We start from the raw sequence: 12089 nt of genomic DNA, 5'->3' as shown, positions 1-12089 counted from the left end.
TGGAATTCCCGGAGAGAATGTGGCGTGTAGGCAGGGGTTCATTTTTCACTGGGGACCCGGAATGGGGATTCGGGTGCGAGGCTGTTCCTCAGTGGAGGCGTTGATTTGTGGGGAGGGCTGTTCTCCTGGCGCTAGGGGAGAAGGGGCCGCCGCTGAGGCGATGTGGAGTGGGGATGGGGCCGGCCCTGAGGGGCCGGGATGTGGGGACGTTTCCCGGGCGATGTAGAGTTTGGACAGGGTGGTGGTTCCTGAGGGTTTGTGCTGTGGGGATGAAGCTGCTCCACGAAGGGGCTGTGGGCTGTGCCCAGCGGGAGGACGGGGCTGCCGCTGGGGAGTTCAGGAGGAGGCAGGTGGGCTTCAGCTGCTTTTCAGCGCTGCTGTTGACAGGTAAGTTGTTTGTCCCAGGTATGGGAACACCAGGAATATCAGGGCGGGGATTTGAGGGAGAGGACACACGACATGGGACAGACCCAATGCTCTTCCTCCAAGTGAGATGTCTGGCAGGGTAGTGCAGTAACGTCTGTTCCTCCTCTGGTGTCCCTTGCCTGGATGTTGCCTGGCTGCCTCCTCCCCAGAGTGAATTTTATAAAAGTTCTTTGCTTTTCCACTCTCTTAGATGCATCCCTAGATGAATAAATGCTACGCTGCTGGGAAGTAGCTAATTTCCTTTCTCTGACGGCTGCAGAGGGGTAGTTTCATACAGTGAATCAGTAGGAAAAGAACTCAAGAGTCCTGGTACTATGTTTCCACATCCTCAGTGCTTTAGGATGTGGTCCTGAGGCAAGCTGATTAATTTAAATTCCTGATTTATGTTTGTTTATTTTCCTGACGAGGCCTAAATGAAGTCTACAACACCTTCATGTCATTCTGCCTTTTTTTCACATCACCATAGGCAGTAATATCTGTATAAGTATCTTAGACATGTACAGAAAAGCCTTTCATTGCTAAATATGTCAAATTTGAGGGGAAATCCAGATACAACCCTCATGAAGCAGTGATATTTTTAGCCAACTGAATTGTTGGGATTTACATATCCTTTACATAATGGTAGAACTGGCAGGAAGTAAAACCTCAAAGAAGGTGGGATTTGATGCTGTTAGGTGTTTTGGTTGCAAGAACCATTAGCTTTGATGTGTAAGTTCACCCCACTGGTGGGCCTGACAGACAAGTTTCCCCAGAACTGACTGAGAAGTGATTCAGAGGGTAAGGTGTAGTTAAATGTAACACACTTGTTTCTAGTGTAAAACAACTGTCATAAGACTAAACTGATTAATAATCTGTCCCAATCTAATCTTTCTCCTTGGAATTAAAAGTAAATATGTGGATGTGTAACTATTTTAAAATTACTTTTATCAATTGTCTTGTTCTTACATTGATGGGGTGTTTTAACATCTGATCAGATTATCTAGACTGCACTCACTGAGGGATTAAACCTACTTCCCTAAGGGTGCTGAGCTGTGCAAGGTCTGTGCCGCTGAGCCAAGTCAAAGAGGGGATTCATACCACAGCTTTGTTTTTCTTAAATCTTGGTTTATCCTTGTTGATGTCTAAACCCCCCTTGTTATCTTGCAGAAGCTTTGGTCATCACTGTGGAATTCCTGGTATGAGAAGGCAGAGCTTCAGGATAGAGGGAAGATCCTTGCTGAACTGCTGTAATGATGAAGATAGTGATTTTAATTGTCCTAATCATCTTCTCTTTGCTGGCTTCAGGTAAGGCTGATGCAGAGAAGGAGAGAGAAGGGTTTCCTCTGGGTGGGTGCCACTCAAACTAAGACATGCTTTGGTTTTGTTTTCCTCGGTGCAAAGAAAGAAGCTGCAGTTAGAGAGAAAGAAGCTGCAGTTAGAGCTGTGCCTGTGTCTTTTCTGTTTGATCATTGGCAGATGGTGACCCTGTTAGTTTTAAAACAGCTCGATCCACAACTTCCTGAGCAATTGTGTGAGGGTTTGTTTCCTTGGAATAGTTGGGATCTGCAGACTCATTAGCTGTGCCAGAATGAAGCCGTGGACCTCAAGCTGCTCCCCTCTAAAACCACTACGGGTTCTTCTTGGAATTGTGCTGAATTAATGTCAAAACAAGTGGAGGACTAATGTCTGATGCTATGCTCAAAGAAATAAAAACTTCAATGGTTTAATTGTGTGCATTGCTAGTATTAATAGTTCTCCAGAGAGTCAAATGTTTAAACATCTGGAAATGACAATGTTAGAAATATTGTGGCATTTTCTGTGCGTTGAGTCCTGGTTTTCATTACATGGCTTAAGATTCTTTCGAGTTACATAACTGCATGCTATTTTTGTGTACAGTAATCACTTTTTTTCCTCCTTAAATGCCTAGTATCTTCCTGGAGATGCATATGATGATATAGTTCAGAGTAGAATGCATTTCAGAGGAATAATACGAGATGGAATAATTGCAGCCTAAAGCAAAAGAGGAAATTTTGTTGGCATGTCTGGATTCCTTTAAGATATAGCTTTACAGTTGGTTTAAACCCACCAAACCTCCAAGTCCTTCTGAAAAAGGAAGTTTCACCTTCACCTCTACCCTTAATTGCATCTTTTTGGTGTGTGAAAGCACCAGAGGAAACAGCAGAGCAAAGATTAAAACAATGGCCTTGTATTGATAACCAAGGAGAGCAGTAAAACTGATAAATACCGAGGGATGCATGTTTACATCAAGATTAGAAGGTCTGTGCTCTGATAAAGTCACATCCCAGTTGACTTGTTAGGAGAAAAACTGCACTCTGGTAACAGGAAGATGGTTACCCTGCTTTGTAAGTGCCATTCCTTCTCTTGCTATCCCAACAGGAAAACAAGCCACAGCCATAAACACATCCTTCCCTTTGGTTCCTCCTAATTTTGGGTGGCAGCCTTACCTAAAATTCACTAAGGCTGAAGCAATGAAGATTCTGTGACAAAAGATCTTGCCATAATAATTGCTGATTCTTGAAAAATCTGCCCAAAACTATTTGGTTGCTTTCAGTCAAAAGGGAGCAAAGACACATATTAATGATTCAGCATCAAATGTTTTCCTTATGTTGGGCAGAAGTGATCTTGGCCACATGTGGGGACATCTCTTGGGTGCCTCTAAGTGCGTGGGTGTGTGCGTGTGAGTGGGCACAATCAAGCTATTGGGAAGTTAAATAAAATAGAATTACTTCTCTCTTCCAGAAGGTGTTAAACTGAGGGTTTTTTTAATGAAATCCTAAAAATCTTGACTTCTTTTTTGACCCTACAGGGAAGAAATTCCGATGGTGCACCCTTTCTGACCTGGAACAAAGGAAGTGTGCTGAGCTCTCCAAAGCACTTACAGCTGTACTGCCCCTCTCTACTGCCAGTTCCTTTACCAGGATTTCTTGCATCAGAGCCCACAATACATATGACTGCATTGATAAAATCAGGGTGAGTTCACAGAGACTTTAAAAACTGATTTTGTGTCCAAGTCCTCTTGGAAAACTAACTATTAAACGTAAACTATGGGAAAAGATACTGAGATAATCGAACTGCTTATATGACAAAGTATACAGTCACTTGAGAGGCAAGAATTGAATCCTATGAGCATTCTACCAGATGTACTGTTTTACTCCAGCTGAAGTCTTTGCAATCTCAAAGAAATAGAGAAAGCTGCTTGGAAATAAGTAGACAAAAGCAAACTACTAAAATAAAATTTGTTCAGGCAGAAACCATGGTCTTGTACCTTCTGTTTGTTTCCTTGTGAGCACACTTGTTTTCAGGGTTTTGCTGTTGTTTTAAAGGCAAATAAAGCAGATGCTGCCTCCTTGGATGCTGGAGATGTTTACTCTGCTGTAAAGCTCTATGGTTTGGCAGTGGTGGCAAAGGAGATCTATGATCAAGGTAGGCTGGTAAAGCTGAAGAATAAACTGTACTTCTGATTTGGCTTAGGAATGGCTCTAGATTTCTTGAAAAAAAAAGTCAATATGTTCTTATTAACTGGATTGGAATATGGAGGTGGCTAACAATTGTTGCTAAAATACTTGATGATGATGAATAAAATACCAGAGGTGCTCTGTACCCAGTAGTCTTTCTGCCTGTGGTACTGCCAAACTTGCATTGTTTGTTTGATAAGGTGCCATGTAGCCAGTATATGGTTGAGTTCCTGCCATGAGTACCTATGCTGAATAGGCCCAAGATAATTTCTGCTTTAGCTGTGTTCACTGAAGTAGTTCAGCTCCTCTTCAGAGACGGAAGCTGCAGTATTGAGATTTTTTTTTTTCTGTTGCACATTTTGTGCTCTTGCAGGAAATTGTGTGTTTGCTGTGGCCATTGCCAGGCGAGGAACTCTGGATATCCAGAGCCTACGAGGTGTGCGCAGCTGTCACAATGGAGCCAGGTGGACATCAGGCTGGAATATCCCACTTGGCTTTCTCCTTGCAAGAAATTATCTTTCCTGGGATGAGGCACAACCTCTGAGCCAAGGTAGGTGATAGGAGCCATAGGGCTACCTCTGGCCCCAGCAAAAGTAACTGAAATGCCAGCAGATACAGGATGAACTAGTTATGGCCATGATACATTTGGCCCCTTTTCCTACTCTGATTTTTTTCCCATTTGACTTTTTTCTTTCTTTTTGTTTTGTTTTTTTTTTTCCCCTACACCTGCAGCAATTAGTGAGTATTTCAATGCAAGCTGCATCCCTGGGGTTGGTGTTGCTGCTCCCCGATTGTGTGCTCTCTGCCAAGGACAAAAATCCTATGTCAGAGATAGGAACCACTTCTGTGAGACAAGCAGTAATGAACCCTTCTATGACTCCGAGGGAGCCTTCAGGTGAGCTCTGGGACACTGGGGCTGAATTCACTTTTGGGGGAAAAGAACTTATAAGGTAGGAAAGCCAGGTGAAATGATAATGAGATGGCGTTTGTCTTCCTGCAGGTGCTTGAAGGATGGAGTGGCAGACGTTGCCTTTTCAGATCATCTAAGAATTATGAGTGCCACAGGTAATCTTAAAAATGCAGTTTTCTTTTAATCTCTGTCTGTGTTCTTTCCTGCACAGGTGTTTGAGGGATATGCCTGTATTTTTGTTGTTTCCAGGGAAAATTCAATCCCTGAAATATCCCTGCGAGCAGTTCAGGGGTATTTCTTGGCTGTCCACCTAACTCAGAAAGAATAGAACAGGAAACTGTGAGTGAGCAATGATTGCTTACAGGAGATTCTTAGAATGGGAGCAGGCAGGTGATTTCAGTAGATGTGACTCTGACACAGCTGTCAGTATTTGCTTTGCCTGAGTTACAAGATTCCTTTAAAAATTCAGCATATTGAGCTGCAGAACTGTGAAGTTTCTGTACGCCTGTCCTGTACTTTTATACTCAGTTGAGCTCTGTACCAAAGGTGGTTAGCAGTAGTATTTGCAGGTAAGTATTTTTAAATAAATGTATGTACAGGGGTACAGCTTAAGGAGTATTTTGGAGCAGCTCTGGCTGAGGTCTCTCCCTTTGTTAAGAGAAGTACTTGCCAAAGACAACTTTCCCAAGTGTGCTTGGTACACTGTGCTGCCTGCATAACCTTTAGCCACCTCCACTGAAAATCATTTTATATTCCATCTCTATGCCAAGTCCTGGCTCCCAGGTTGCTGAGTGTCTCCTTGTTTCAGAGTCAGAACAGCAGGAATATGAACTCTTGTGTCCGGATGGGTCCAGGGCGGAGCTGAGCGAATACAGCGCCTGTAACCTGGGCAAGGGGCCTGGCCGCGGCATCGTCACCCGCAACAACTTCCAGAGGATCACAAACAAATTTCTTAGCATGATCCAAGTGAGTGAATATTAAAGGCTGTCTATCTCCACAGTTTTTTCTTCCATCTTTGTTTGTCAGTTATGACCCAGGTTGCCTCTTTTCTTGAGAAGTTTATAGGTACTGGGAATAAAATGCTAAAAATTGTTTGTTCTGGGGAAGGATCTTGCATTGGCTTGTGTGAGGTTTTGCTTTTTTCTGAAGTGTTCTTCTGTAGGAGGCTGGGAATAAATCAGTAAAGAAGGGGAAGATGCCATAACACACAAACTGGAAAATGGCTAATAAGGTTCATCCTGCCGTGGAATTTGAGTCAATTTTTATGTAGCTGAGGGAGACTCAAAGGTTCAGGCAGAGCTCACTTTTCTTCATCTCTTTTTCTCAACCTATAAATAGTATTTGATATCTTGACCATTGATACAAAGGAAAGGAAGGCTGAAGCTGTCTGTTGGTGGAAGAATGAGCAGATTTGTTACAATTTAAAAGTGTTGTTCTTGTCCTAGCGCCTCTTTGGACGTAAAGGAAAGGAAAGAGCCAGATTTGAACTCTTCAGTTCAGCACCCTTTGGGGGAAAGAACCTGCTGTTCCAAGATGCCACTCAGCACCTGCAGCTTCTCGAGGAGCATCTGGAGATTGCCTATGTCCTTGGTCTGGATTATGTAGCTCTCCTGAAGGGACTTGGCCATGAAGGTGAGAACCATTCCAGAGGACTGTAGCTAAGGAAAGGGAAGAGAAAGTACTCCTTCCACATTATTCCTCCCTCTAGGCACAAATGCATTTACCTGAACATCCCTTTAACATGCAACAGATTGGTGCCCTAGTGTCACGATCTGCTTCCATTTCAGGGAGCTCTTTGGACAGCAGCGTCGTGCGCTGGTGCTGCATCAGCGATGCTGAGCTCCGCAAATGTGAGGAGTGGGCACTGAGCATCAAATCCGACCCCTTAGTCTGTGTCCAAGCAACTTCCATGACCAAATGCATTGAAATGATCAAGGTGGGAGACTCCCTCTGCTCAGGGTATAAGAATTCACAGGGGGTGTATGTCTTGTCTGAACTAAAGAGAGGAAAACTAGCTTGAGGAGTAAGTTGGAATGAGAGGGAATTTATGCAGAGGAATTTCCAGCCAGTGGAGAAGTCCTGCTGCTTGGATACACAATTCATGCAAACCCTGGTTTTGATACTTTCTCTAATGCTGCTGGCAGAGTAGTGAGGCCGATGCGGTCACCCTGGACGCCACACACACCTACATTGCAGGGAGATGTGGACTGGTGCCTGTAGCTGCAGAATGCTATGGTGAGTTCTCACATGACCTTATCAAGAAGAGAGGGAATCAAAAAAGTACCATTCAGATTATAGTTAAATTTCCACCGTTTGTGATGTCTTGTGATGGAAGCAGGAGCCAGTATAAATGTCCAAATACTCTTCCCAGCTCTCCCACTAGCTGACTCTAGCATTTGGTCTGTTTGTTGTATCCCTTCTGTTGAAGGGATAAAGGCTGAAGAGGATCACAAGAGTTTTGAAGGAGTGCCATGTAAAAGGAATGACAACAGTTGCAAGATCCTTAATGTTTATATCTCCTTCCAGGGAGAGATTGTGCCCCAACAGCTGAGACCGTGGAGAAAGCAGGGAAACTAATTCATCTTAAGCACAAAGGTAACAGAAACTTTGAGAGGGCACAAGGTCTAGATTTACCCTCTAGGGTTTATGTAGGACTGTATTTGTGTGTTGATTTAGAATAGAATTTTCAGTGCAGGGACAAGAGCTTTGTGGCTAAGCAAAGAGTGTAGGTCCTGTACTGTAACTGAAGATACTGTGACAAGATGAGGGAGGGAAGGGGGCTGGACCCTTCTGGAATGTTTAATTGCCTTGGTATAACAGGTTGTTGTCATTGTTTCACAGCACTGCCACCAGTTTATGCTGTTGCCCTAGCTAAGAAAAGTGCCAAACAGATTCACATCCACAACCTTAGGGGAAGGCGATCCTGCCACAGTCACCTGTACAGTCCTGCAGGATGGTTACTGCTGTCCAGACACACAGTGGGAGCTCAGCAGAATGATACTGAGAACTGTGATATTGCCTCTGGTAAGGGCTGCTCTGGGTTCTCTCTTAACTAGACCATGAAAATCTGAAGCTCTAAATTTGGGAGTGAAATAGAGATGGGGCCACAAGGATCCAACCAGCAACTGATGACTACAGTTTCAGAGGGTGTTGAAGCAGCTTTTCCTCGTATTTGACTATGTGTCACACTATTTAGCCCTCTTCTTGCAAGTTTCTAGGATGAAATTCCTTTCCTGTCTTTTCCCATATGTGAGGAGGCTTGGGAACACCTTGCATTAATCTCATCTCAGTGTTCTTTACTCAGCTTATCAGAATTACTTCTGGAAGGGCTGCATGCCAGGAGCAGATGGAAACCTGTGCAAGGTGTGCATTGGAGATGGTGAGGTGGAAGGAGCTCGAGTGTCCAGCAGATGTGCCGCAAGTCACAACGAGCGTTACTATGGCAATATGGGAGCACTCAGGTGAGCTTTTGGGAGAGTCAGAAATGCAGAGCAACAGCCAGAGTTGCCTTTTATTTTGCTGATTTTTGGGAGGAAGTGGTTTTTTTTCCTATTTGTTAAGCATCTGGCTGCATAAACTTTCTCTAGTGTGTATTTTGTTTTGGTTGCAGTTGCTATGGGGTGTTCAGCTGACTGATGATGTAAAATGGTCATGAAACCATTTCCAGAGTAAGGCAGTGCTTCCAAACATGTAAGGCTTAGAGCATTGGTACTGACTCATTAAAGGGAAGGTATGAAAGAAGATCAGAGAGCAGAGGTGATGTGGTAAGAAGCAGTGTAGCATACAGGAGTGGAGATATAAAAAAAATAAATAGTTGAAGACAGAGGCAGAGAAGACTATTAAAGCTGGAAGCACTTTTATGAAATATATATAATGCATTTAGTTGAATTCCATTCTCTTTCCTGCCTAGGCTTGGGTGAAGGTGCTCATTGTGCAGCAGCTTTGACCTGGGAGCTGCTGTAAAGGATGAAAAGGATTGTCTTAACAAATCTCTGTGCTGACATCAACATATTCCAAGGGATTAGATATGGGAGGGATACTTCCAGCAACTCCTATTTTAGCTTCAGATGACTGTCCAAACGTCAGTTACCATGTAGGGCTGTCTTTGATCACTTGTTTTTTTCTTGCACTAGGTGCCTAGTTGGCAATCCCAGTGGGAGAAGCTTTGGAGATGTAGCTTTCCTGGAACACTCAAACCTGCTCCAGAACATAGAGGGTGAGATGCAGATATTCTCTTTTCCTTTGAGAATGTTCATTAATGTCAGTTACTTCCCACAAAGCAACCATCACTCATGAGGATCAGCCTTTACAGGTTTAATCTAGGTCCATGAAGTAGTGTTTTAAATGGAAGATTGCTAGAAGCTTTCTGCATGTAGGGGTTCCAGGAAAGCTCAGCATTCAGATCCTGTAAGAGAGGAAAGAAAAAGAAGCACCCAGTGCAAAGATGTGTGTTGGGACAATCATCCTTGGAGACTGCACTAAATTTCTGGAAAGCTCAAAGCTTTAAAAGGCAAACCAAACTATGTTTTCCTTAGAGTCAAGGAGAAAAGGGGCCCTCCTTAAAGCAAAATAAAATTCTTTTATAGGCAATTTCAGTAAGAGAAGAGGCTTCTCTAAGAGAGGAATCTCTCTAAAATCAAACGAAGGTTTAAGGGGCTGGAAAGCCACAGGAATTCCTGCAGCAATTAGCAGTTTGTTTGGGGAAGCAAAGGGCATGCAGACTGAATTGCTTTGTTTCTAGAAAGGGATCTGGTTACAGATGCAGATGAGACGTGATATGCTGTTCATATGCCTTGATATTATTCTAGTTTAGTTGATAGGTGCAGCTTAAGTTCACTGATGTCAGTGAAAACACTTCCCTGGTCCTTATGCATTCCTAAGAAATGAGCACATAGCACGCTGTGTTTGTTTTGAACACATTGACTAACTTCTCCCTCTCAAGTCTGAACATTTTATTTGAGATTCACCCTCTTTTCTGCTTTAATTTTTCAAAAGGATTACCTTTCACTTCATTTTCTTTTCAGATCTAGGCAGCTCTGGTTGGGCAAAAGGTTTTACCGCCCTTGACTTTGAACTCCTGTGCGCGGACGGGACGCGCGCCGCAGTCACAGAATGGGCGAGCTGTAACCTCGGGCCCGTTCCCCCCAGCACAGTCATCACTCGACCAGTCACTGTCACTAAAATCTCTGACTTTCTGCTACAATCTCAGGTATGACAGGTGGCAGGGAAAAGCTTGGCATGTTACCATTTGTTATGTACAACTGCTGAAAACCCTTTCAAGAGAAAAGCTTCATATACTAGTGCCTTCAGATCCAATACAAAAGAATTTAAAATGTGTGTAGGAGATTGAGAAATTATTATTTGGATTCTCTTAAGGGGTATTTTGGCACCAGTTCCCATTCCACAGAGGCCATACTTTTGCTGAGAAGTAAGGCACTGCAGAAGTTCATCTCTTTGTACTAACCAGAACAGTGCTAGATAAAAGTACTATTAATGACCCAAGCTGTGACTCTTTTATTCCTTTTCTGTTCAGGAATCTCTGGGAAGCAAACTGGATTCTGAATTCCAACTCTTTCAGTCGTGGAAGTATGGTGAAAGTGATCTGCTTTTCAAAGACACTACTCAGTACCTTGTTCATGCAAGTCACCTGAGCTATCAGGAGATCCTTGGAGAGTCTTTCATTCAGCTGGCAGAATCAGTGTTTAATTGCACACCTGCAGGTAAAGTCAAGGTCGTAATTCTGAGTTAGAAATGCAGCAGGCAGCCTTCTGTGCACAGCTCTGGCTCTTTTGACTGCAAGGAGAAGTATGTTGTACCTAACCCTGTAAGGAGTCCTGTGTTAGACTTCTGTGAGACTAAGTTGGTAACTGCAATTCAAAAGGGGAATTTGACCTCTGTTCTGCTATTTTAATGAATAGTATACAAAGAACTTTGTACTTTTGAAGCTGATAGCATCTTTAAGTGTATACTTTCTTACTGGTTTGCAGGCATCTTGGACTTCTGCAAACAGGATATCTGTGCATCCTCATCCAACTGACAGCCCATCCAGAGGCTTTGCAGGGCACATAACATCAGCAGCGTTGCGTTGCTGAGAACAAGGAAAACGTGCAAGTCCAACCAATCCAAAGCAATCAGCAAGGAAACAATCATCTCTGGAAATGTATGATGAACACCTTCTTGTCTTCTTTTTTTTTCAGCAGATTTTATGTGTATGATGATGTAATACTACTCACATGTCACCCCTTTCTTTTTTGGAGCATGGCAGCATGGGGAATAGCACAACCAACAGCTCAGAACTAGGATCAGCATCGTGGAAAGAGCAGGGCTAGTACTAAAATACAGACTGGTAGCAGTGTCACAGGTTAGTTAGTAGCATTTTGCCTTGTTTGTCTTATAGACAGTTTCCATGCAAAAACCCCAATCAACTGACATTTTGGTAGTTGCAACACTGTCTTCCTGTATCTGTGATTTTGGTTGCAGCTAGATAGTCCCTGCTGAAGGCACATATGTGTTTCTTCTTTAACCAACGATTTTTACTAGTAAATCAACATTTTTCCTCACAAATACATGTATTAAGACATTTAATAGCCAGCAGAACTGGATGCTTGCAGCAATGGATATTCCTCTTTGTCAAGACCTCCAACCATTACTTTGTATTGACACTTTGAATTTAAGATTCTCTGGAATGTCAAAATATTATCTGTCAATTAAACACCACAAGTTTTACACGCAGAAACTGCCTGAACGTGTTGTGAAGCCTTTTGAACAGAAATCATCTGTATCATTTATTGTCCCAGTATGGTGACAGAGCCAAATCCTCATATGCTGCTGCAGCCCTGAAGGAGCAGGGAAAGAGCAGGTTGCTTGTTTAGGCCTTTCAGGTGTTCCTGCCTTTCTTTCCTGGAGCTTCCCTGCCATCTGTGGGGCCTGTGTGACACTGCACTTGGGAGAAGGGAGTTGTGAGAACACGGTGAAGAAGTGCATCTGGCAGCCTAGCTTTGCCAAGAGCAGCATGCAGCTGCTCAGGGATAAATTAAAAATCTGGGTTATACACAAGATTTTATGGGTTGGAAGGGCAGGGATGTTGTTTTCTGACACAGACATTACAAATGCTTACTAGGCCTTGGTGATGACCCCGTGCTCCAGCTTTGATTCGCGAACATTGGTGTGCTTCCTTGCACAGCCTGTGGTACTTGAACCAGCCTCAGCCTTGAATCTCAGCTCTGAGCTGAGCAGGAACTGTCTGTGCTTTCTGTGCTCCCTGGCTCCTGCTACTCTGCTGTCTGAAGAGATGGGTG

General features: G+C 43.5%; 1 protein-coding gene across 1 annotated transcript; it reads left to right on the top strand.

The window, feature by feature from the left end:
• Window positions 1-5: 5 nt before the first annotated feature.
• On the top strand, window positions 6-11864 carry LOC136298893 (serotransferrin-2-like). The gene is made up of 18 exons (XM_066199992.1): window positions 6-387; window positions 1573-1710; window positions 3233-3396; window positions 3750-3849; window positions 4255-4431; window positions 4614-4776; window positions 4882-4946; window positions 5600-5757; window positions 6237-6423; window positions 6579-6727; window positions 6936-7026; window positions 7318-7386; window positions 7633-7815; window positions 8096-8252; window positions 8925-9007; window positions 9816-10000; window positions 10325-10511; window positions 10779-11864. The coding sequence occupies exons 2-18, from the start codon at window positions 1656-1658 to the stop codon at window positions 10826-10828; spliced, it is 2223 nt and encodes a 740-aa protein (XP_066056089.1). The 5' UTR covers window positions 6-387; window positions 1573-1655; the 3' UTR covers window positions 10829-11864.
• The last annotated feature ends 225 nt before the right edge of the window (window positions 11865-12089 follow it).

This window comes from Chamaea fasciata, unplaced genomic scaffold (genome assembly GCF_029207755.1).
Source record: "Chamaea fasciata isolate MVZ Bird 193981 ecotype frontalis unplaced genomic scaffold, bChaFas1.0.hap1 SCAF_18, whole genome shotgun sequence".
NCBI classification, from domain to species: domain Eukaryota; kingdom Metazoa; phylum Chordata; class Aves; order Passeriformes; family Sylviidae; genus Chamaea; species Chamaea fasciata.
Note: the sequence above shows the minus strand (reverse complement) of the source record. Positions and strands in the feature narration are given on the sequence as shown.

Coding starts and splice junctions, on each gene's coding strand:
- LOC136298893 (XM_066199992.1), top strand. CDS start 1,656: ATGATGAAGATAGTGATTTTAATTGTCCTAATCATCTTCTCTTTGCTG. Junction 3,397..3,749: donor ACTGCATTGATAAAATCAGG/GTGAGTTCACAG, acceptor GTTGTTTTAAAG/GCAAATAAAGCAGATGCTGC. Junction 7,387..7,632: donor AATTCATCTTAAGCACAAAG/GTAACAGAAACT, acceptor ATTGTTTCACAG/CACTGCCACCAGTTTATGCT.